At 41.7% G+C, this 27,326-nt stretch overlaps 1 protein-coding gene across 5 annotated transcripts in view; it reads right to left on the bottom strand.

Moving 5' to 3' along the window:
* The window catches only part of LOC124553653 (serine/threonine-protein kinase OSR1), a 549,990-nt gene that overhangs the window by 79,530 nt on the left and 443,134 nt on the right, over positions 1 to 27,326 (bottom strand). For 4 of the 5 annotated variants that reach the window (XM_047127532.1, XM_047127536.1, XM_047127533.1 and 1 more), the window contains 2 exons: positions 18,594 to 18,844; positions 2,002 to 2,167 (listed from right to left, as the gene is read on the bottom strand). In XM_047127532.1, the coding sequence (XP_046983488.1) occupies positions 2,002 to 2,167; positions 18,594 to 18,844 (417 nt within the window). The remainder of the gene's footprint in view (positions 1 to 2,001; positions 2,168 to 18,593; positions 18,845 to 27,326) is intronic. The other variant, XM_047127534.1, reaches the window with a different exon arrangement.

The following is a 27,326-nucleotide window of genomic DNA, read 5'->3' as shown; positions in this document are numbered from 1 at the left end:
ATATGGACTGCTAATGTATGTCATGAGATGAATAATCTACTGTTCACAGTTCCTGTTAGCTGAGAGGGTAGCATAAAAAAATGGCTCTGAGCACTATGGGACTAAACATCTGTGGTCATCAGTCCCCTAGAACTTAGAACTACTTAAACCTAACTAACCTAAGGACATCACACACATTCATGTCCGAGGCAGGATTCGAACCTGCGACCGTAGCAGTCGCGCGGTTCCGGACTGAGTGCCTAGAACCGCTAGACCACCGCAGCCGGCAGTACCATAAAAGTCTAGTAGTCTTGCGGTCACTGGTTCAAATTAACTAACAGCAACTACTTCTTTACTTTCATTTAAATTCCATATTTATTAACAAAAGCAAATGGTAATTAACAAATGCTGAAACAGAATCTAGTACAATTCTTTTAATTACTCATTTACAAAAATTTATTAAAATTTGATACACAGAGGTGAAACGGTTTGCTGTTAAAATTATATACATCAAATAACTATTCAGTATCTAGAAGTAAAAAAGTATTTTACGAACTGTCTTAAATCTATAACCTACACGTATAAACAATCGCCTATATTTTCCAACGAAAAGATCGTGTAATATTTCAGAAAACCCATTGAAGATGCCTCGTAAATACGATGAAACAGATCTGGATGTGCAAATTAAATAAAAAACTTAATATGTCACACGCAGAATGTGTTATTCTTTTAAACTACTGCAATTTATTTTATTTCCTATTTCACGTTTTGCACTTTTATCATATTTTCATTTGTAACTCTTCAGGCTTTCCCGGCGATCTAATGACATCTCGGGTTGTCGGGTGTTCTGCCGGATATCAGTGTCGTACTTGCACGATATTTCGGTCACGTAGCTCGTGACCTTCATCAGGTGCGACCTGAGACTGCTCCTCGAGTGGACCTGGTCCAGTATTTATGCCTATGGCCTTCCCCCTCCACCAACGGCTGCAGACGCATCCTCTGTGGTCCGCGCCCATTCCCTGCGACCTGCTGGAGAGTTGCTGCTCCGTTTTCCATCCGCTGCGGTTCTAGGTGTTCCCTCTGCGGTCCGCACCCACCAAACCCGCTCCTGGGGGTTTCATCAACGGTCTGGGGTACCAAGCGTTCCCCCTGCGGTCCGCGCCCGCTCACCACGACCTGTTGGTCGCTGGTTCCAGAGCCGCAGCGGACGAAAAACGGAGCGGCAACGCTCCAACAGGTCGTGGTGAGCGGGTGCGGACCACAGGGGGAACGCTTGGTACCCCAGACCGTTGATGAAACCCCCAGGAGTGGGTTTGGTGGGTGCGGACCGCAGAGGGAACACCTAGAACCGCAGCGGACGGAAAACGGAGCAGCAACGCTCCAGCAGGTCGAGGGAATGGGCGCGGACCACAGAGGAAGCGCCTGCAGCCGTTGGAGGAGGGGGAAGGCCATAGGCATAAATACTGGACCAGGTCCACTCGAGGAGCAGTCTCAGGTCGCACCTGATGAAGGTCACGAGCTACGTGACCGAAATATCGTGCAAGTACGACGCTGATATCCGGCAGAACACCCGACAACCCAAAATGTCATATTTTCATTTATTTGCATTTCTGCGAGATCAGTAATTAAAATAAAAATATGTTATTTTTATTAAATAATTAAGATTCAAAATTTGTTAATTAACAAATCGATTTGATGATAAATATAGAATTGAAATAAAAGTTAAAAAAAAAGTTGCAACCAGTGATATTTGAACAAGTAACTCCGACTGTGGACTTTTCTGCAACACACTGAACTACTGGCTACAGTGTCAATGTTCAAATGTTTTGTAATCAACAGCACTCGTAAATCTAATATTTCAGGAAGACTTTTTCATATCACAACAAAGTTTTTATACAGAGACCTGTACGAAGCACCTACAGCCAAACATTTTTCCTAATGATCACCACACACTGCACAATAAATACTGCCAAATTACGTCAAGTATCCACAGACAAATGGTAAGGGAAAGTGGGACTGTACCTGTTCCATGACCTCTGGCGCCATCCAGCAGGGGGTGCCGACAAAAGTGTGGCGCACCTTCTGCCGCGAAAGGTCTCTGCCAGTCGCCAGCCACGCCGACACGCCAAAGTCTGCTATCTGCACTGTGCCGTCCTCACCCAGAAGGATGTTACCGGCTTTTATATCCCTGAAACAAAAAGTGTACCACACTGTGACAGAGAACTAACTGTTCCCGAAATGGAACTTAAAGCGCGCCCCATAAAAACGCATAACTACAAACAAGTTAATTGGTGAAATTCAGTAATTTACATATTGTTGCTGTGTACGGTACACGTGATTATGTACGAAATACAATATTATACAAATGGCCTCTACGAGTCTGCAGCATCACGCTATCTTCGAAGCAGTACATCTCGATTATACCCTCGTCTGAAATGCTACACCCCCAGTAACTTATAGATGTAATGGATTCTCCCTAATCACTCAACAGTTTTCTGTGCCCCTATCCTGCCATTTTGCTAGTTCATGAAGCCATTCCACAGGAAGTGCTACAGACAAGAGATTTTAAACTGATTCAGTTTTTCTAGATTTCCAGAAGGCTTTTGACACCGTACCTCACAAGCAGCTTGTAATCAAATTGTGTGCTTATGGAATATCATCTCAGTTATGTGATATATGATTTCCTGTTAGAGAAGTCACAGTTTTTACTAATTGATGGAAAGTTATCACGTAAAACAGGAACGATTTCTGGGTTACCCAAGGTAGTGTTATAGGCCCTCTGCTGTTGCTTATCTGTACAAATGATTTAGGGGACTATGTGAGCAGCTGCCTTAGGTTGTTTGCAGATGATGCTGTCATTTATCGTCTAGAAGATTAAAACAAATTGCGAAACAATTTAGGAAAGATATCTGTATGGTGCAAATATGTCAATTGACCCTAAATAATGGAAAGTGTGAGGTCATCCACACAAGTGCTTAAAGGAAACCATTAAACATTGAAACTTCCTGGCAGATTAAAACTGTGTGCCCGACCGAGACTCGAACTCGGGACCCTTGCCTTTCGCGGGCAAGTGCTCTACCATCTGAGCTACCGAAGCACGACTCACGCCCGCTACTCACAGCTTTACTTCCGCCAGTACCTCGTCTCCTACCTTCCAAACTTTACAGAAGCTCTCCTGCAAACCTTGCAGAACTAGCACTCCTGAAAGAAAGGATATTGCGGAGACATGGCTTAGCCACAGCCTGGGGGATGTTTCCAGAATGAGATTTTCACTCTTCAGCGGAGTGTGCGCTGATATGAAACTTCCTGGCAGAGGAGAGCTTCTGTAAAGTTTGGAAGGTAGGAGACGAGGTACTGGCGGAAGTAAAGCTGTGAGTACCGGACGTGAGTCGTGCTTCGGTAGCTCAGTTGGTAGAGCACTTGCCCGCGAAAGGCAAGGGTCCCGAGTTCGAGTCTCGGTCGGGCACACAGTTTTAATCTGCCAGGAAGTTTCATATCAGCGCACACTCCGCTGCAGAGTGAAAATCTCATTCTGGAACCATTAAACATTGGTTACACAATAAACCAATCAAATCTGAAGGCCGTAAATTCAACTAAATATCTACGAATCATAATTATGAACAGCTTAAATTGGAAAGAACACGTACAAAATGTTGTGGGGAATGGGAACCAAAGATTGCATTTTATTAGCAGAACATGTAAAAGATGCAACAGGTGTGCTAAAGAGACTTACACTAGACTTGACCACAGTCTTCTGGAGTATTGCTGTGCAGTTCGGGACGTACATCAAATAGGACAGTTAGGAAGTTCAAAGCAGGACAGCACATTTTGTTTTACTGAGAAATAGAGGACACGATACAGGATTTGGGGTGGACATCATTAAAACAAACATGTTTCTCACTGCTGTACGATCTTCTCACGAAATTTCAATCACTAGCTTTCTCATCCGAATGCCAAAATATTTTGTCGACTGCCGACCTAGTAGGGATAAACCATCATAATACAATAAGGGAAATCACAGCTTGCACAGAAAGATATGGGTGCTAGTTTTTTCCGTACATTGTTTGAGAGTGAAATAGAGAATTATTGTGAAGGTAGTTCGATGAGCCCTGTGCTAGGCACTTAAATGCAATTTGCAGAGTATCCGGTACATACAGAAGTAGGTGAAGCGTGCTTCACCAACGAACATCATTTTCTCGATGACATTATTGTCTGTTCTTTGTTTCGCAAGGGCCCGACAGCCAAATGCTCAGTACCTTTCGTGATTGGCTTCAGTTCTCATGTCAGTTCGATTCTAAATGCACCGAGGTTCACTTTGTATTTCAGAATTCCTTGCATGCTGGTTCTGGAAACATCCCACCTGCTGTGAATGTGAGCAAACAGATTTCACCGAATTTGCAACAACATTAACACTCGTGAAGGCGATGTCTTCCACAGGATGGTTAAAACGAGGACACGCCAGGTGTTTAACGTCCACAACTCAGTCAATTTTCTCAAATTTAGCTATTGCTCTCATCACTGTCTACTTGCCTAGTGCATTAAAAAATGCAAACTCCACGTAGGAATATCAACAATGTGTAAAAGATAGACTGCTACTTACCACAAAGAAGACACATTAAGTAGCAGACAGGCACAGCATCTTAATTGTGCATGTTTGCAATGTAACCTGTCTTCTTTACAGTAAGTACCAATCTACATTATTACACTGACCACACATTCCACAGAGTTTGTCAACAATCTATACACACCATTCATCACAAACCTATATATACAAATTCACTTCCCCTACTCGCTTCTCTCCGTATATTCGGGCTTATCTCAGGAAGTACTGTAGGGCCTTTAATACAGTTTTACTAATAGACTGATTTATGATAAAGGTTTGTGTATATACACTAAAAATTTCACAGATTGGGTGAAATGCGATGAATTCGTCAACTGTCGCTGTGAAAACAATGCCACTGCCACCTAGCAGTGAACGGTAGAACTCTGGATGTGTAACTCTGCACAGCACATGGCCAAACTATGGATACAGTTGCTCTGCTTCCTGTGATACACCAATAACAAAAGGAATGTGTTTGGTGTTGAGCAGTCAGTCTGGCAGGGACTTGTGTTCAGATAATATTCGTTTGGACACTTTGAAATTAAGGTACATTTCTTGCGAACCATTCAATAAGCGGAACAGCCAAAAGCAGATGTATTGCATGCAAACATTGGCCAATTTGTGATGATCTTAAAGAAGGAATCAGACATGGACAGGATCTTCTTGACACCTTAGAAACAGAGGATGTAATGTCATTTAAAAACTAGTAGATGACTACAGAAATTTCGAAACACTTCTACAGATGGTTGGGGGACCCATTTTGACTACCATTTAAGACTGTCAATTTCTGCTTGTGTCATATGTGCAATCCCAATTTGCACTCATGACACATTGCACATTCTTTGAAAAACTGGCAGTGAGTTACTTCAGTTTTAATCATAACTGTCTAGCAAGAAAACATGCAAAGCCAAAATCTGTGGTTTTTAATTTTTTATGCAAAAATTACATTTTCCAAAAAACTACTCCAGCAAGGGACACATCTAATACCTTTACATAAAGAATTTTTTAAGCAGCAAAGCACATTACTGAATTTTCAGCTTTCTGCTTCCTTTCAATCAAACCCACATGCATGTTTTTAAAGCACTGCCTGTGAACAGCTTAGACAAAGAAACAGTAATACTTTCTACTGGACCTGTTCGTAATTTTGCAGGACAACGCTCAAGCACTTATGGCGCGTACTGTAACCAATCTATTCGATTGACGGGCCTGGGAGGTTTTCTACCAGCTACCACAATTCCCTGGACTTGAACCCCTGTCATTGCAACTTGAGTCCTAAATGGCAGAAAGTGATGCACAGCACTCCCTTCAGAACTGTCGCAGAGATTTGTCGGACAATAGGCAGATCCATTCTTGACCGTCAACACAATGACACCCACAACGTTTGTGACTACTCACGGGCAGCAAAACATTGAAACGTGTATCTTTTTTGTATAAATAAATATTACAGTGCCAACACTCCAGATTAGGATGTATTTGGTGTGTCTAAAAAACAAAGATTAAAAATTTTAAAAACTGTTGCTAGAGCGGGCGTCATGTAATTTGGCGGGTGAGGACTGGATGCGCATTAGCATGGAAGTCACATGACATGCCGACCAATAGGAGTCAGTCAGCCGTAGCGAGCGCCCGATTTAATGTCGTTCTGTGCGGAGCAAGTTTACAACTGGTTTTAGCATTGTGTATGGTGCTTTTTCGGAAGTTATAGCAAGGCATTGTGGTAATATGAGTGGCAACAGCAAATCTCACCCAGTATTACACAGGCAGGTGAGAGAAATAATGTTTTGCATCTCAATTCTTTAGACGGGAGCTGGAAGCGGCAGCCACAGATGACAAAATAGCATTGCCCAGTGTTGCCAAGTGCCAATAAACAGCTGAGGCGTGTGGTATCCGTTTTAGAACTGTACAAAAGATCACCAGTGAAAAAACATCTACTGAAGAGAACGAATCACATATTTTTAAGTCGCCTGGTAAGTGCCGAAATCGAAAGAAATTCGTAAGTGAGATCGACGATTTCAGCAAGAACGTGTTACGGCACAACATATTTGATATGTATAGGCAAGGTGAATATCCTACGACAGATAAATCATGTTCCTACATGAAAGAAGCTGAAAGCTTCAATGACAGCAAATCTACCATGTTGAGATTATTAAGGGAGATGGGATTTAAATACAGATAGAGCAATGACGGAACAAAACTACTCTTAGAGAGAAGTGGCATTGTAGCAGCAATAATTGTGTTCTTGAGAGAAATTCAAGACATAAAACAAGCCGGAAAATCACATATTTATTATCTCGATGAAACATACGTCCACCAGAACCATTCTAGACCAACGCGCTGGAAGATAAGTGACGATGTTGGCGGCCTGAAGGTTCCTGTGGGAAAACAGACACCCTGTTGTGCTTCACGCGGGTTTGCTGAGACAGGCTTCATACCAGAGAAAAAATTAATATTTAAGGCACCAAAGATGAAGGAATCGGATGACTATCACTCTGAAATGACCTACACTGTCTTTCAGTGGCGGTTTGTATAACAGCTACTTCTGTAAATGACAGAATTCTGTTATTGTCATGGACAATGCAAGTGTGCACTTTGTACAAGTGAATAAGGCTCCTACTTCAAATACCAGGACGGATTAAATTATTTCACGGTTGTCGCCTAATGGAATTCCTCACACAGCGTCACAGACCGGGGCAGAGTTACTCATGCTCTAAATGCGTACAAGCCTAAATACCACACTTACAAGACAGATGAACTGGCAAGACAGCATGGTCACCGAGTGATCAGGTTACCACCATATCACTGCCACTACAATCCTACTGAGCTGGTATGGGCCTAGTTAAAAGCAGTATCTCAGGAAGAAACAGCACCTTCCAAATTGCTGATGTGGAAAGACTCTCACATGAAGCAGCAGACAACGTAAGCATATCTGCATGGGCAAACTGCGTCAGACATTCAGAAATACTCCAGGAAGATGATTTTAAAAAGAAAATTGACAGACACACTGTGATGGAGCCTTTCATTTGGATTCGTCTTCAGACAGCGAGGATGAAGACAACATTTTGGGATACCTGTGACAGTACTGCAATGATGCGGTAAGCATTTAAACATACATCGTAAATCATAAGCCTATATTATGTAACTTGAGTCTAGATTTGCCTGGCTGGTAAAGTAATTATAAAAAGATTTTAGTTTCTTACACAATTTTGTTGTGGACTGTTTAAAGCTTGCCTTTAGTGATTACACTCGTCTACTTTCCATCTATATCCATCAAAAAATGTAAAATTTCGTTTGTATTTATGCTAGTCGGACTGCTCTCTTCATTTTTGAAAAGTAATTGTTCTTGCTTTCCCGAAAATTAGTCCCAACAAACAGCACATGGAAACTTGTTTTATATTATGTATGACAGCAACTATGTACAATAGACACAATATAAACACTATAAATTATTTGTTGTAAGTGAGATGTCTAGAAACAAAGTGCCTTTGGATCTTCTAATAACTATTTTTAATGTATGACAGGCTCTTTTTATATTTTCTGAAATATGACTCTTTCAGTTATGTGCCGAAAAGATGCTCTACGTATAAACTGCTCAGAAGTTTGCTTAGGTCACTTAAAAAACTGGCATGTAAAAATTTCACATGTGCAAATATTTCCCCTGCAATCCAAATAAACAATTTTGACTATGGATGGCAAGCCATCACAGGGTGAATGTATTCTCTGGGTTCGAAAGAGACAGAAATACTCCTGTATGTGCCACGATTTTTCCCAGTACTCACACGTATTGCAAAACATTTCGTGTGTTTTACAAAAATCATGTGAGTATCAGTAGGAATACATCTTTTCGCAAGGTTTCTTCTACTTTTCAAATTTTATTTTTCAAGGCAGCACAAGAAGATTGTATTTCCTGAATTAGAATAGCAAAGATAGATAAATGCGCAGCAGTTTTCCCAGTTACTGAACACAGTACTCTTGTGTTGATCGGCAACAGAATAAACAATGCAAGTCTGTCCATTATCCTTGCCAATGATCACAGCTTTTTTATTTTTACACATTTTATACAACTCCATATTTTAAAGGCAGACGATTCGATGACAACGCCTTTCTCACAAAGACGTACAGGTATTATTGCGCTCTTAACTTTCCTGCACGCGCACATACTTCAATGCGCAGCGATCAGAAGCAGACAGTCTAACGGAGAGGTAACGCACAGTGTGGCTACACTGCCGCAGCTGGCTCCCCCACCACTAACTGCTGGCTGCGCAGAACTCCCCCACCACCCGCCAAGATACGCGACACCCGCTCCAGTTACTTTCAGTACGGCCCTCGTACCAGTTACTTTCAGTACGGCCCTCGTACATCGGCCGTCGCCTCCTGCATCACTCCGTTCCTTTCACTGTCGGCGCGTCCACCACAGTGCGTGGTAGCAGTAGTTATGCCTGGCGGCCAATTGTTATTCCCATTCTCTGCCACCACCACTGGAAGCAGACCTTACGGTTTGGGAACACTTTGCTTCTTCTCAGCTCAGTGCAGGATTCCACACCCGACTCTCAAGGGAACCTCCCCATCGCACCCCCCGCAGATTTAGTTATAAGTTGGCACAGTGGATAGGCCTTGAAAAACTGAACACAGATCAATTGAGAAAACAGGAAGAAGTTGTATGGAACTATGAAAAAAATAAGCAAAATATACACTCTGAATAGTCCATGCGCAAGATAGGCAACATCAAGGAGAGTCTGAGCTCAGGAGCACCGTGGTCCCGTGGTTAGCGTGAGCGGCTGCGGAACGAGAGGTCCTCGGTTCAAGTCTTCACTCGAGTGATAAGTTTACTTTCTTTATTACCACAAAGTTATGGTCTGTCCATTCGTTCATTGACGTCTCTGTTAACTGTAATAAGTTTAGTGTCTGTATTTTGCGACCGCACCGCAAAACCGTGCGATTAGTAGACGAAAGGACGTGCCTCTCCAATGGGAACCGAAAACATTTGATCGCAAGGTCATAGGTCAACCGATTCCTCCACAGGAAAGCACGTCTGATATATTCTATACGACACTGGTGACGGCATGTGCGTCACATGACAGGAATATGTTGTCGACCCACCTAACTTGTACACTTGGTGAATGGGTAAAAAGATTCTTCTACCTTGCCCGATTTAGGTTTTCTCCCAAAAAAGTGATGAAAACATAAGAGTTTGTCACAAACTGCAATAAATGAATGCGACAGTTTCACAGTCGCACAGTTTTCCCTGTGCTCAGTCAAAACATATGTTTTTAACGTTTTCAAATTTTTCCGTGTGTAGACTGTCAAATCCTGCATATGTCCAAGCAAATCTGAACATGGCCTGGAATTTTGGAGAGCGAAGTTGATTATATAAAAAATTGAACTTTTCACTCGAGGGAAGACCTGAACCGAGGACCTCTCGTTTCGCAGCTGCTCACACTAATCACGGGACCACGGCACTCCTGAGCTGATACTATCCTTGATGTTGCCTATCTTGTGCACGGACTACTCACAATATTTTGCTTATTTTTTTCATAGTTCCACACAACTTCTTCCTGTTTTCTCTATTGATCTGTGTTCAGTTTTTCGAGGCCTATCCAATGTGCCAACTTATAACTAAATCTGAGAGGGTGCGATGGGGAGGTTCCCTTGTTAGTTGTAGACCACTATCTTTGTTAATCACATCGACTAATTCGAACAGCCACTTTAATCAATGAACTGTAGGAAGAGGAAGACTGCCCAAGTAACTAGGTTTGTTGTAATCTACGGCACAGCCCGTTTTTAAACTTTGATCGGCCACGGCAGATTTGGCAGTGCTGTCCCTGAACACCACGGTGGCTGCACAGAAAGCAACGGGAGTCTAGTGATGGACATGGTAACAGCCAACGTGTATGAGGTGTGACCCAAAAAGTGATGAGAATTTTTTAATTTTGTGGGTTTTATAAATCCCACTCTCAATAAGAAGTTTTTATGTGATTGGTGGACATGTTCCTGATGTTTGACTGCATTTTCAGCTGTTTTGAATATTTAATCTAGTGCCGACAGTCTACATCTACAGCCATACTCCGCAAGCCACCTGACGGTGTGTGGCGGAGGGTGCCTTGAGTACCTTTATCGGTTCTCCCTTCTATTCCAGTCTCGTATTGTTCGTGGAAAGAAGGATTGTCAGTATGCCACTGTGTGTGCTCTGGTCTCTCCGATTTTATACTAATGGTCTCTTCGCTAGATATACGTAGGAGGGAGCAATATACTGTTCGACTCCTCGGTGAAGGTACGTTCTCGAAACTTCAACAAAAGACCGTACCGATCTACTGAGCGTCTCTCCTGCAGAGTCTTCCACTGGAGTTTATCTATCATCTCCGTAACGCTTTTGCGATTACTGTAACGATTACTGTAACGAAGCGCGCTTCTCTCCCTCGAATCTTCTCTATCTCTTCTATCGACCCTATCTGGTACAGATTCCACACCGGTGAGCAGTATTCGAGCAGTGGGCGAACAAGCGTACTGTAACCTACATCCTTTGTTTTCAGACTGCATTTCCTTAGGATTCTTCCAATGAATCTCAGCCTGGCATCTGCTTTACCGACGATTAATTTTATATGGTCATTCCATTTTAAATCACTGCTAATGCCTTCTCCCAGATAATTTATGGAATTAACTGCTTCCAGTTGCTGACCTGCTATATTGTAGCTAAATGATAAGGGATATTTCATGATCTTTCTTTCTATGTATTCGCAGCACATTACACTAGTCTACATTGAGATTCAATAGCCATTCCCTGCAACATGCGTCAATTCGTTGCAGATTCTCCTGCATTTCAGTACAATCTTACATTGTTACAACCTCTCGATATGCCACAGCATCATCCGCAAAAAGCCTCAGTGAACTTCCGATGTCATCCACATGGTCATTTATGTATATTGTGAATAGCAACGGTCCTACGACACTCCCCTGCGGCACACCTGAAATCACTCTTACTTCGGAAGACTTCTCTCCATTGAGAATGACATGCTGCATTCTGTTATCTAGGAACTCTTCAATCCAATCACACAATTGGTCTGATAGTCCATATGCTCTTACTTTGTTCATTAAACGACTGTGGGGAACTATATCAAATGCCTTGCAGAAGTCAGGAAACACGGCATCTACCTGTGAACCCGTGTCTACGGCCCTCCGAGTCTCGTGGACGAATAGCGCGAGCTGAGTTTCACACGATCGTCCTTTTTGAAAGCACTCCTGATTCCTACAGAGTAGATTTCTAATCTCCAGAAAAGTCATTATACTCTAACACAATACGTGTTCCAAAATTCTACAACTGATCGACGTTAGAGATATAGGTCTATAGTTCTGCACATCTGTTCGACGTCCCTTCTTCAAAACGGGGATGACCTGTGCCCTTTTCCAATCTTTCGGAACATTACGCTCTTCTAGAGACCTACAGTACACCGCTGCAAGAAGGGGGCAAGTTCCTTCGCGTACTCTGTGTACAATCGAACTGGTATCCCATCAGGTCCAGCGGCCTTTCCTCTTTTGAGCGATTTTAATTGTTTCTCTATCCCTCTGTCGTCTATTTCGATATCTACCATTTTGTCATCTGTGCGACAATCTAGATAAGGAACTACAGTGCAGTCTTCCTCTATGAAACAGCTTTGGAAAATAAGACATTTAGTATTTCGGCCTTTAGTCTGTCCTCCTCTGTTTCAGTACCATTTTGGTCACAGAGTGTCTGGACATTTTGTTTTGATCCAGCTACCGCTTTGACACAAGACCAAAATTTCTTAGGATTTTCTGCCAGGTCAGTACAGAGAATTTTACTTTCGAATTCATTGAACGTCTCTCGCATAGCTCTCCTAACACTACATTTTGTGCGTTTTCAAGTGCTCGGTGAATTTTTACTTTCGAAAAAGATGAATCATAGAACCTGTATTCAATTTTGCTTGAAAAACTGAAGAAAGTGCAGCCATACATTTGAAATGTTGAGCGTGGCTTTTGGCTAAATGAATATGGTTAAGTCATGTGTTTACCAGTGGTATAAATGTTTGAAAGATTGTCGAGAAGACGTTGAAGACATTGACCGCCTTTTGTGTCGTAGCACATCAATGACTGACTGACGATACGGAAGAAGGAAACAAAATTTTTCTGAAAAATCACTGAATCACCCTCAGAGAGTTTGCTGATCATATAGGCATATCATTTGGCTCATGACAAGCAATTTTTTCAGATGTTTTGAGTACAAAATTTGCAGCAGCAAAGTTTTGGTATAAACTGTTGAATTTACGTCAAAAACAATATCACATAGACACTGTACAGAAATTGCTGAATGAAGTCAATAATGAACTGGTACTTCTATAGAAGGCTGTAATACAGACAAAACATGGGCATATGGGTATGATGCTGAAACCATTTTCCCCACCAAAACTGCCTTGAAGAGCCAAAAGCAGTAAATATTTGACAAGCTCGATCACACGTGAATCCTTCATGGTTTTCTTAGATTACAATGGGACAATGTGTCACGAGTTCCTGCCTTACAGTCATACAGTCAGTAAGAAATACTAACTCGAAATTATGCGCAGATTGCGTGAAGCAATCTGAAGAAAGTGACTAGATGCGTGGAAAAAATCACTCACGGAAAATGCATCACAATAATGCTCTCCCTCACACCTCAATGCTTGTTCGTGATGTTTTGGCAAAAACACAAAACTTATGTTGCCACAGATTCTGTATTTGCTGGACATAGCCACCTGTGACGACTTTCTATCCCTGAGACTGAAGAGAACCCTGAAATGACATTTTGCCACCATTCATCAGATAAAAGTAACAGACTGACAAGGAGCTGAACACAACAACAAAACACAAGTTCCAGATGTGCTTCCAAGATTGGAAAAGTGCATTAGATCTGAGGAGGATTACTTTGAAGGGGGGCAAAGTTTATGTTCTTCATGATGATGATGAATAAATAATGGTTCTTTAAGAAAAACAATAATTCCCTTTACCCTCTGATCACACCTATCGGCCATGAGCTCATCAGAGGTGAGCAGCAGTCATGGGGAACTGCCTGAATGTGGTAACAAGGCTGTTAACTGAAATATCGTGGAGAAGTTACAATGTGATCTGGGGCAGACACTCAAGAATTCTGAAAGTTAGAAATACACCAGGAAAACCTAAGATCACATATAAGAGTGGGACGAGCTACAGGGACGTTCTCCTCCATCATCTTGTGTACAGCATACCAAGAGGGCTGCAACACACGAGGTGAGGCAACCAACAGGATACTGAATGTTACTTGGCAGATTTTGATTCCACAAATGTACAAATAAATGCTCTCTGAAACAATTGGCTTCATTTTAGTTATTGCTTTGTTTTTAATTTAAAGTAAAGCTACCATTTTAGTTTGGTAAGGCTTACTCTCATTCCCTATTCCCACGAATTTAAGCCCACGCACGTCACAGATATGAAAGTCACACAAAATTGATTATTTTCTTGTAAGCTCAAATAAGAAATTTGGTAGTTCTGTGCAGAACTGGCAATATAAGAAACATGTTGAAACAGCAACTTGAAGGGACAGGATGTGTTGGGAAGATATTGAGGAATAACTCAATGGAACTTGAGGGAGCTGTAGACGGTAAAAACCAAAGGGAAAGACAGAGATGGCAAAACATTCAGCAAGCAACTGAGGGTTTAGGGTGCAAGCACTAATTCCAGATGAAGAGTTTATCACACGAGAAGAATTCGTGGCGGACTGCATCAAATCGGCGACAAGAACGAATACAGCAGCGTCATTAGTTGCATGCCACAAACATGAATGACAGTAAAAGTGAGACAAAATTTATCATCGCAATCAAACATCTAATGGCCTACCATTCCAATCAGGGTTGGTACAGTACCAAAATATGAAAAATTTGAGGGGGAAACCCACAAATTAACACTGCCATTGTAATGCGACAGAAAAAGAAATACTAAATTGAACTTAGACATGCCACAACAACGCTATCCACAGGTCGTGAATACATTTCCTTTTGTAGTTCTTGTTAACTTCAACATTCAAGGTTTTGATGTTTCACTAGTTCACAATTATAGTTATTGGTAACATTATTGTTGTATGTAACATATACTGTTGGACGACATCATTATTTTATACAAAAAAGTGCTGTTTGGAATGGTCTAGAACGTGACATCACCTTAAAATTTTTTTTCCCCCCTTCTTCATGAAATATCTGTCTATAACAACTTTCTCAGTACCTGTCCAAGATTAGTAATTAGGTAATTAAATAATTCAAATGTAAATTAGAATTTTTTCCATGGTTATTTATGTACCGTATTTCGTTGAAATTTCTCATTGTCAAAAACGAGAATGAGCGATCTTTCATTTTTTATTTCTGACAAAACTTTGCAAAATGTGTTACATTTTATCTACTAACATTTCTACAACCAAATTTGCATAAATACTCACATACTTATTTTTGACAACTGGTTTCAACAGGCTTTGCTGTCATCATCTAGTCATCAAAAATTATGTTACAGTATGTTTTCACTGTGACTTGGAACCTCATGCCAAGTTGTCATGTTAGCAAATAAAATGTAGCACATCATGCAAAGTTTTGTCAGAACAAAAAGTTTACAATCAAAAAGCATCTTATGCACATGGCCTTGTCTGTGTGTGTAGCACTGACAGATGACTGTTGAATATACTGTAAAATGTGCAATAACACTAGTTTTTACATTAGCTTGACATATCAAGCTAACAAACAGATGTGTACCACACAATGGTGGGTGATCGCTGCAGTTTCTTACTCAGTAATATATGACACTGTTACAGTGTTCCTCAATCCATAACCGTAAATTGTATCTAACAGTTTAAATTTCAGCACTCAAAAATACATCACAACCTATTTTTTTTGTCCCTCCTTGACCCGACTGGTTTAGTGAACTGGATAGGCTGTCTAACTATGCCCCAGCTCTAGACTTGACTTATCTACGAGGGTATTTCAGAAAGTAAAGATACACCGTACGCCAGAGGAACAGAAGAATTTTGATGAGCAAGTTGGAAACACTGGTGTTAACCTTGAACCGTTAGCTTTCTCCTCACGGTCGTTCGGCAGTTGAACGTTGCTTTTGGCTGGAGTAGGTCGTGGTAAAAATGGCTGCGCCGATTCAGAATCCCGCCCAACGCAAAGTGCGCTCCATCATACATTTTCTTCATGCAAAAGGTCAACGACCAGCAGATATTCACAAAAGAAATTGTTTCTGTTTATGGGAACATTACGAATCAACAAAATGTAACGAAATGGTGTCGTCATTTCTCTGAAGGTAGGACAGATGTTCATGACAAACAAAGAACAGGTTGGCCATCTGTGATCTCTGATGCCCTTCTTCGGAGAACGGAGGAAGCAATTTGTGCTAATAGATGTCTCACATTGAAAGAATTGCGAATTCACCAAAAGCCAAAAAATGCAGAACGTCGATTTCAGCCAAGAAAATCATGGCTTCTGTTTTTTGGGACAGACAAGGCATTCTTCTGATGGAATTTATGCCTCCTGGAACGACAATTAATGCTGCTGCATATTGCCAGACTTTGAAACGTCTTTGAAGGGCAATTCGAAACAAATGCAGGGGAATGCTGACAAGTGGAGTCAGCTTGCTTCATAACAACGTTCGGCCTAACACAGCGCTCGTAACCAAAGCACTACTCAAACAATTCAAATGGGACGTATTGGACCATACGCCATACAGCCCGGACCTTGCGCCCGCCAACTTCCACGTCTTCCGTTACCTGAAGTCACATTTTGGTGGGAAACCATTCCACAACGATTAAGAGATCAAAGATGAAGTTCAAATGTGGTTCTGACAACAGGCGGCAACCTTCTATGTCTGTGGGATACAAAAGCTTGTGCACCGACTTAAATGTTTGGATAGCAGGGGTGATTATGTCGAAAAATAGCAAATAATCCAGTTAACAAGTTGTAACTGACGTTTTCTAAATGTTCTATTTAAGGACTGCGAGCCATTGTATCTTTACTTTTCGAAATGCCCTCGTATCACACATATGCAGCATCCCGTAGTAAACATGTACTTACAATATACACTGGTATTGCATTGTATGCCATTGTCGATAACTTGAGTGTGATGACCAGTCAGAATTTTCAAAGAACTCAAACTGCACACAAGTAGGTTACTGCAACGAAAAACTGATCTCTGTCTACGCTACACATCATCAATATATTACAGTTATTGTATTTTTGAGTTAAGATTTGGCAGCTTTGCCACCTTACAAGCAAACTGTCGCATTCCACACCAACCTAGGCCTCGAGCTACACGACAGGCCAATTTCAGCACACCTCGTTTTCTTCCCGCTCTCCATATCGACAACAAATTTACCTGCTGTTTCCGCCAGAAGATACAACATGCAGCCACACACAGAGAGGGCACGACACGAAAACACTATGCTCCTGAGAGGTGAAATACAGTTACGGTCACACACTGTAGATGGCGCACATAACACAGACTATACAGGGTGTCCCAGCTATCTTGTCCACCCAAAATATCTCTGGAACAATAACAGCTATCGGAAAAAGACTTTCACCAGTATCAATGTAGGGCTGGGTCCCATGAATGTACATATTTGTAAACATTCTAAAATGAAAGCATATGTGTTTTTTAACACAAACTTATGTTTTTTTAAATGGACCTCCTATATTTTTTCTTCAGCAATCCATAGCATGACAAAGCACATACACAATGGCATTGATTGCATCGCAATATTCCCATTACATCCCGAGATATTAAGACGCGAAGTTGACGCTTGAAACACCCGACATGCGCTGCTAGCGCACGTCCTGAGGCTCAGGCGTGAACCCCATGCTGCCCGTAATCGCGATGTGATTGACATGCGTAATCACACTTCCATACTTATCAAGAGGTCCGAAACGAATAATACGGTCTGCTGTCATCCTGCTGCGATTACGGGCAGCATGGGGTTCACGCCTGAGCCTCAGGACGTGCGCTAGCAGCGCATGTCGGGTGTTTCAAGAGTCAACTTTGCGTCTCAATACCTCGGGATGTAATGGGAATATTGCGATGCAATCAATGCCATTGTGTGTGTGCTTTGTTATGCTATTGATTGCTGAAGAAAAAATATAGGAGGTACATTTAAAAAACATAAGTTTGCGTTAAAAAACACATATGCTTTCGTTTTATAATGTTTCCAAATATGTACATTCATGGGCCCCAGACCTACATTGATACCGGTGAAAGTCTTTTTCCAATAGCTGTTATTGTTCCAGAGATATTTTGGGTGGACAAGATAGCTGGGACACCCTGTATTTTCCTCCAGCCTTATGACACACAGGCAGTGCCAAGTGGACATCCTCTGCCGAACGCCAATATATGTGGATGCACGGCTCTACTCAGAATGCACCGTCAGTCAGTTTGACAGTTTCAGCACCGTTCCTCATGACAGCCTCACAACTTCTATACAATTGCTGCCCAGAACATGCGACGTGACATTCTACTAGCTCTGTTAAGTCACTGCTCACTGGAGCAAGGACTACACCATGTTCACAGATTGATCTGGGCACACGAACTAACAACAGTGCCACAGGCCTCTTACCCCTCAAGGTCCTCAGGCTTAGCACTGATTTTTATTGATGGGGAACACTAATGTGTGCTGACAATCCTCACACAACAGAAGACCTTACAACAGAACATTACTAGAGAAATTATTGTCGTCACACCTGCAGAATTACAATGTTATGCCGATAATGTCTTTACATAAAGTCAGCGATGCCTGTGACCACCACCACTTCCACTATCTCTTATAAATAGGTACCTACATGTTTTTCAACATTACTATTATATACTCTTTTTTTACTTAGTTCACGGTTACTCGAAACTTGAGCAACAGACATACTGGTTTTATGTGGGACACTTTGTACCACCCGATTTGCCACGACTGACGCCAACGAACCCACTAGCCACAGACACTGAGTGCACTTTAGCCACTAACCACATTACACTACACTACCTGTGTATCTGGCCATTGCTGTGGAAGTACTCGAGCCCCTTGAGCACCTCGCGCAGCACCGTGGCGATGGTGGCCTCGTCGAAGACGCCGTGGCGGCAGTCTGCGACGCGCATCTTGTGCTTGATGATGTCGAGCAGCGAGCCTCCCTCCAGCAGACGCAGCACCAGCCACAGCTCCTCGCGCACCACGAACGACGTGTAGTACGTCACCACGTTCTCGTGGTTGCACGACGACATCGCCTGGATCTCCTTCTGAGGGCACGCGCGCCACCGCACCTCAGTACCACTCTCCACAGGTTATGCGAGCACTTAATGTCAAAAAAATCTGCAGTTTCACTCTAAACTAAAATTGACAGTGGCATTACGAGATACGTACACCGTACAGGATGTTTAAAAGGAAGAGTTACATATTTCTACAAGACGTAGTATTGGACAAAATTGGAAGAAAAGTTCCTATAATTACATGCCAAGAAATCAGTATCTGCTCAGATAAAGGCCATTTACTTGTGACAAATAATTAGCGTAACAGTCAGCCGAGCAGCCAACGCTCTTGCCGCAGTGGTGACACCGGTTCCCGCCAAATCACCGAAGTTAAACGCTGTCGGGCTGGGCTAGCACTCTGACGAGTGACCGTCTGGACTTTTTTTTTGTGGTTTTAGGGCGCACAACTTCAACGGTCATTAGCGCCCGGACTACGTTAGGAATGCACCGCGAGGCACAAGTTTAAAACAGCAACTAAAAGGGAAAACACGATAAAAGATCGACAGGCATAGGATTAAAAAAACAGCATAATTAAATGTCCTTAGACAGGTCGGTCAATTTGATAAAACGAAGAACGCGAGCAGCTGCTCCTGGGTCATCCGCTAAAATGGCATCGAGAGTACACGGCAGGCCAAGATCAAGACGCAGTGTAGTAAAATCCGGACAGGACGTTAAAATGTGGCGGACCGTCAGCAAGTGCCCACACGGGCAGAACGGCGCCGGCGCAGCCGTCAGCAGATGGCAATGGCTGAACCGGCAGTGTCCAATTCGTAACCGGGCCAGACAGTCTGGACTGCTGAGCACTGTTGCAAGCGGGGCGCACTTTGCCCTTACGAGTCAAACTGAGGAGCTACTCGAGTGAGAAGTAGCGGCTCTGGCCACAAAAACTGACAACGGTCAGGAAAGTGGTGTACTGACCACGTGCATCTAATACTGCCCCTGGGCTGAGAGGGTGACACAGCGGCCAGTTGGTACTGTTGGACCTTCCGAGGCCTGTTCGGACTGTGAGCAGGCTACCTTACTGTTCGCAAGAAGAGGCAGTTTACTAAATTATCGAAAGACTGCTGCTGTGGGCAGATGTAAATTCTCAAGTCATTGTGGATGTGGGGCACCAGGATCACTTCAGCATCAATGTGTGTGCGGGAACTCTTGACCGACTCGTAGGGCCCTACACTTTACGGCCATTCCGTGCCAAGTGGTCCAATTTCAGAGATAGTTTCCAGATGACAGTCATAGATTTTGCTGAAAATTTGCGTGAACATTCACACGTATTCCTAATGAACATTGGTAAAGTTTTATTTTCAGCAATCTAATGCTTGTGAGGATATAATCAAGTGACCCCATAGAACAGCTACCAATTATGCACCCGCAAGTTTTCAGCAGCTGACGTGCAACACCTCCAGCAATATTTTTTCGAATGAAACAAAACTAGGCACTCTTCTGCACCTTTTAACCCTCTCTTACATGAAATAATAATAATAAAGAAAAAAGATTTCTGAGAGGTCTGCATACAGATAATTTGAAGCAAAGTTGGCAAAAAAAAAAAAAAAAAAAAAAAAAAAAAAAACAAAAAAACCTCTAAAAAAAGTTTAGCTATTTATATCTCCAAAAGTAACAGCAAGATGAACATTAAGCTTTACACTAATAACTTACCAGTACAAAGTCTTACAAAACAAAATTTCATTTTCCTACTGATTTTCAGTAGTTTACAAATTGAGGGCAAAGTCGGCAATTTTTCTAAAAACCCCAAAAATTGCTATTTTTGGCCCACATTTGCAAAAGTGTCTTCTACACATTCTACTGAACCATTTTTTCATTAGAAATACTATATTCTACACTACCTAAGGAACTATATTTATTTTTGCAATGGAGCATATATGGCACTAAAAGAGTACGAGAAGGTGGAGACACACTGAAAATGGGACCATATTCAACTGATACTCTAATTAAATCTGACTTTTTTATTATGTTCTACAATTGTTTAGTGCTCTCTATGGTACATAATATAAGAAGTCCCAATGACTAGGAAATGAGCTTGACTCAGAAAAACTGTCTCCCTCCCCCTTTTTTTATGTCTCTGCAGCATTCTTTTTATAGAAAGTGAAATGGAGTAAGGAACACAATAAAAAGAATAGTTCTCTTTCTTGTAGCTCTGGTAATTGGTAATTTGATGTAAAAACATTTGAAAAGTATTTTTTGGATTGTGTCTTGCCAAAATTTCTTCCTAAACAATCCCAACAGTGATATCTCTTGGCCATCAGTAGTTTTCCTAGTGACACACTACAGCAAATCAATGAAACCTGTTAAAAATTCAATTAGCTTGAAGTAAATATAAGCTCAGGATCTTAAAAGAGATCTCTTCTAGCTTTGGCCTCTGACACTTCTAGAAATGGATCATCAGCTTGGGATCCTGTGTAAGGAAACCCTTATCAGGTTGAGAATCTGTGATAAGAAACTCACCCATGCTGATGCTGCTGCACAGATATCAGGCATGGCCCCTATCGTGATGGGAACCTCTTTTCCTCACTTTAAAAGGAACTAGCAGTGGTTAAGCCACCACAAATGAAACCAAAACACTTATACAATTTTTCGTGTGTACACCGACATTCCACATTAATGGCAAATAACGCTGGCACAAAATATGCTATACTTAAACCAGGATTAAACTAGCAGATCAATAGCATTATCCATTAAAAACATATACTAATAATTCTCTGTAACATTAATCAATTCCAAAAAATGTCAGGAAGACTGCTGTGATCTTCTTCAAAATGTACACAATGTGATAAATTTATACAATTTGACAGTGGTGTAAAACCCACAGCCTATTTATACGATGAGTGCTGCAGTTGTTTTGCAATAATTTTACTGCCCTGTTAATGCACAGTTAAACTGTGAAGTTTAAAACAAGTTTTATTCTGCATTTACAGCAGAGAAACAGGTAAATGTAATGGCGAGTCGTGACAAAACACACACTTTTTTTGAAGTGTTTCAAGTTATTCAGACTATCTCACTTCCCAGTCATCAAGACTTGATACTGCCTTTCCCACAGAATGCTAAACAATTGTAGAACATAATAAAAGATGTGAGATTTAATTTGACTGACAGCAGAATATGGGCCTATTTTCAATGCACCTCCACACTGACTTTTTAGGGCCTTACACATTCGCATTAAAAAACCAAATATGGATTTCAGATGGTTTAGAATATGGTCTTTCTAATGAAAATAAGTTTGCAGAACACTTTTTGTAAAAGTGTGCCAAAAACAGCCATTTTTGACATTTTGAGAAAAATCGTCAACTTTGCCCAGAATTTGCAAACTATTAGAACGCCATAGGAGAATGAAATTTTACATTCCAAGACCCTGCATATGAAAGTTTTAGGTGCAAGGTGTCTCGTGTTACTTTCAGAGATATAAAAAGTGAAACTTCACTTTTTTTGGGTATCTATTCTTCTGGCCAACTTTGGATTAACTTATTCTTACACAAATAACCATCGAAAACTTTTTATTGTTTCACTAAAGAAAGTGCAGAAAGTTGTATAAGATGGCCTAGTTTTGTTTCGTTCAAGAAAATACTGCCAGAGATGAGATGTCTCAAAACTGCTGAAAACTCACAGGTGCACTGTCAAGAGTTGCACTACAAGATCAAACAAATGACTATATCTCTGGAAGTATTGAATTAACAGTTGTGATGTTCATTGGGAACACGTGCAATCATTCATACAAAATTTCATCAAAATCCGCTACGGTTGTGCGGGAACCTCTAGAGTCTAGACCATCTGGCACCGAATAACTCATTACCAAACAGGTTAAGAGGTGCTAAGTGCCGCCGATTTCTGCGCGATGAATTGCCTGAGCTACATAGGAACATTACCTTGCAGGAAGGAGACTATTGTGCTTTATCCGTGACAGAGCACCACCCCATTCCTGTGGTTGGTGCACCAGTACCTCACCGCAATGTTGCGGGGACAAGACTTTGGTCGAAGAGGTCCAGCAGCCAGGTCCTCCCATTCACAAAACCTGAATCCATTGGATTTCTGGTAACAGAGACATTTAAAGGCAATGATGGATGCCCAACCCACTAACAATGTTCAGACGTTACACAAGAGTGTGGTACTATTCGAATACAGACAGAAGTATTTGAAAGAGTGCAATTTGTAGCAAAGGTCTAGTGTATGTGTCAGGATCTTTGAAAACCAGCCTGCCTGCCTCCTTCTGCGTAACAAGACAGATCGGAATGAGAGGACATGTTGGCTCCATATCTGAACAGGCATTTGCTTCCAGACATAGGAACTTGGAACAACACTACCCCCTGTGGGATTATGTGACACTTTCTTTAAAGACCCTGTGACAACTCCCAAGAAATCCAACTAACATTTCAAAAACTTTTTTTCACTGTCTTATTACACATTAGGGCCAACTGATTTTGTTGCCCTGATCCAATATTAGTTACCTCGAGTGTCAGTTATATACACAAACTGTGTCTACAAATCACAAATGTTCTAGTTTAGTCACCAAGGTGCATTTAAATTGAAGTATATTGGTATTATCCTTAGTACATAGAAAATGTGATTTACTTCTGGATGTCAGTGAACTAAAAAGAAACAAGTGATTGGTCAAGAAGAGATGTTTAAAAGATCCACGCAAATTAACACAAACAAACTTCTTTATTAAATCTACTTAGATCGAATGTCTTGTGGAAAAAAAATTTCAAAGGGATTGTCGGTGAAAGGTTTGACTACAAAAGCTCTAGTATGAGTAAACACACATTACTTTTTCTGTGCCCAATTAGAGGATGTTTCACCACACTCCAAAGATTGTGTACAAAAGTCTTTGCCACTAAAAGATCAAGTGAGTATAGCAATTTACAAGCCAGCTGCAAAGGAAATAAGGTTGTTAGCAATCAGTTTAATTTCACTAACTCAGAAAAGTCAGCAGTTTTGTATCAGTTTCCATCTAATGAAGATTTAAAAGAAAAAATAGAAGAAGAAGAACAAAAGAAAGAAAGAAATTACAAAATGGAAATGCACAGCTTCCTTGACAATTCCTGCCCCTCCCCTTACACACACACACACACACACACACACACACACACACACACACACACACACACACCTCTTTTCTCCAACATTAACCAACACTTAAAAAAAGCAAAAAAGCAAGAAGCAACCTGAGGAGTCATCTGCGACCCAAATGTAGGAGTGTGTTTACACGGAACAAAAATGAATTGCAAGAGCTGAAAACTGCTGGCCAAACCTGCATTTCCACAATGAATAAAATGTATCAATAACACTCAACCTGGACATGAAACTGAGGGAGAGGAAAAGACAGATGGGCAGCAGTCACTAGTTTTGCGGTTGAAGGTGATATAGTTTTCACATTCCATGAGAAATAATGCTGTGTACACTTGCCACTAGTATCAATTACATTTTCAGCCTTTCTTCAAACTGATGCACACCGATCAGCCAAAACATTATCACCACTGACCTTTCCATATAAATCTGTCCAGGTGACAGCAGTGTCACCTGGCAAGGAATAACTGTTAATCAGACACTTGCACAGTGCATGAAGTATCAGCGGGCGGATTGTCCGCGTGTAGAATGGGGAAGGCACGCAATCCGAGTTTGATCGAGGACAGACTGTGATGCCCCAAAGGCTCAGCATAAGCATCTCCGAAACTCCACGACTTGTTAGATGTTCGAGGAGTGCTGTGGTGAGAGTCTTCAACATGTGACAAAACCAAGGTGAAATTACTTCCTGATGTCGCCGAGTTGTGTATCACGTAACCGATGAGTAGCTTTGTTGTAGCAAAGTTTGTGCACATTTGTGCCCAAGCATATATCACAGAATCAGAAGGCAGCAAGAATGGATGTTTGCTTGACCCATCTGTTGAGATATGCAGACCAAGGAACAGATTTCATTACTCAGACTGTGGCACAAGATGAAATGTGCTGTCACCACTTTGACATTGCCTACAAACGGATGAACAAGGAGGAGCAGCAGCACCTTCTACATCTACATCCACATCCATACTCCGCGAGCCACCTGACTGTATGTGGCGGAGGGTACCTTGAGTGCCTCTATCAGCACTCCATTCTATCCAGTCTCGTATTGTTCGTGGAAAGAAGGATTGTCGGTATGCCTCTGTGTGGGCTCTAATCTCTCCGATTTTATCCTTATGGTCTCTTCGCGAGATATACGTAGGAGGGAGCAATATACTGCTTGACTCCTCGGTGAAGGTATGTTCTCAAAACTTCAACTTCCTATAACAAAGCGTGCTGCTCTCCGTTGGATCTTCTCTACCTCTATCAACCCTATCTGGTACGGATCCCACACTGCTGAGCAGTATTCAAACAGTGGGCGAACAAGCGTACTGTATCCTACTTACTTTGTTTTCGGATTGCATTTCCCTAGGATTCTTCCAATGAATCTCAGTCTGGCATCTGCTTTACCAATGATCAACTTTATATGATCATTCCATTTTAAATCACTCCTAATGCCTACTCACAGATAATTTATGGAATTAACTGCTTCCAGTTGCTGACCTGCTATATTGTAGCTAAATGATAAGGGACCTTTCTTTCTATGAATTCACAGCACATTACACTTGTCTACATTGAGATTCAATTGCCATTTCCTGCACCATGCGTCAATTCGCTGCAGATCCTCCTGCATTTAAGTACAATGTTCCATTGTTACAACCTCTCGATATACCACAGCATCATCCGCAAAAAGCCTCAGTGAACTTCCAATGTCATCCACAAGGTCACTTATGTATATTGTGAATAGCAACGGTCCTACGACACTCCCTTGCGGCACACCTGAAATCACTCTTACTTCGGAAGACTTCTCTCCACTGAGAATGACATGCTGCGTTCTGTTATCTAGGAACTCTTCAATCCAATCACACAATTGGTCTGATAGTCCATATGCTCTCACTTTGTTCATTAAACGACTGTGGGGAACTATATCAAATGCCTTGCAGAAGTCAGGAAACACGGCATCTACCTGTGAACCCGTGTCTATGGCCCTCTGAGTCTCGTGGAGGAATAGCGCGAGCTGGGTTTCACACGACCGTCTTTTTCGAAACCCCTGCTGATTCCTACACAGTAGATTTTTAGTCTCCAGAAAAGTCATTATACTGTAACACAATATGTGTTCCAAAATTCTACAACTGATCGATATACAGATATTGGTCTACAGTTCTGCACATCTGTTCGACGTCCCTTCTTCAAAACGGGGGTGACCTGTGCCCTTTTCCAATCCTTTGGAACGCTACGCTCTTCTAGAGACCTACGGTACACCGCTGCAACAAGGGGACCAAGTTCCTTCACATACTCTGTGTAAAATCGAACTGGTATCCCACCAGGTCCAGTGGCCTTTCCTCTTTTGAGCGATTTTAATTGTTTCTCTATCCCTCTGTCGTCTATTTCGATATCTACAATTTTGTCATCTGTGCGACAATCTAGAGAAGGAACTACAGTGCAGTCTTCCTCTCTGAAAAAGCTTTGGAAAATAAGACATTTAGTATTTCGGCCTTTAGTCTGTCATCCTCTGTTTCAGTACCATTTCGGTCACAGAGTGTCTGGACATTTTGTTTTGATCTACCTACGGCTTTGACACAAGACCAAAATTTCTTAGGATTTTATGCAAAGTCAGTACACAGAATTTAACTTTCGAATTCATTGAACGCCTCTCGCATAGCCCTCCTCACACTACATTTCGCTTAGCGTAATTTTTGTTTGTCTGCAAGGCTTTGGTTATGTTTATGTTTGCTGTGAAGTTCCCTTTGCTTCCGCAGCAGTTTTTTACTCTGTTGTTGTACCACGGTGGCTCTTTTCCATCTCTTACGATCTTGCTTGGCACATACTCATCTAACGCATATTGTACGATGGTTTTGAACTTTGTCCACTGATCCTCAACACTATCTGTACTTGAGACAAAACTTTTGGGTTGAGCCGTCAGGTACTCTGAAATCTGCTTTTTGTCACTTTTGCTAAACAGAAAAATCTTCCTACCTTTTTTAATATTTCTATTTACGGCCGAAATTATCGATGCAGTAAACGCTTTATGATCTCTCCCCACATGACTAATAACCTTAGCTCAACCATCCCCCCCCCCCCAAAATTAACATTGGACAGGTCATAAAGAACAAGCCTTAAATGGGACAGCACTTCTCCAGAACAGCACAAAGCCACATGTAGCCAAGAAGACCTTCAAAAATTTTAATGGGATGTTCTTACATCCCCGATCTCTCTCCCCACATGACTAATATCTTCTGCCCCTTAAAATAATCTTTAAAAGGTAACAGGTTCAACAGTGACAAGGAAGTGCACGGCACTGTGGAAAACTGGATCTGTTACTATCCCATGACTTTCTACACTGAACCAATCCACTCCCTTCCCATGTGTAGTTTTACAGCCCCACACCAACTGTAATCACAATATTGTTATTAAAATTTCCTTACATATA

The sequence above is a fragment of the Schistocerca americana genome, chromosome 11 (genome assembly GCF_021461395.2).
Source record: "Schistocerca americana isolate TAMUIC-IGC-003095 chromosome 11, iqSchAmer2.1, whole genome shotgun sequence".
Lineage (NCBI taxonomy): Eukaryota > Metazoa > Arthropoda > Insecta > Orthoptera > Acrididae > Schistocerca > Schistocerca americana.
This window is presented reverse-complemented; position numbering and strand designations above follow the sequence as displayed.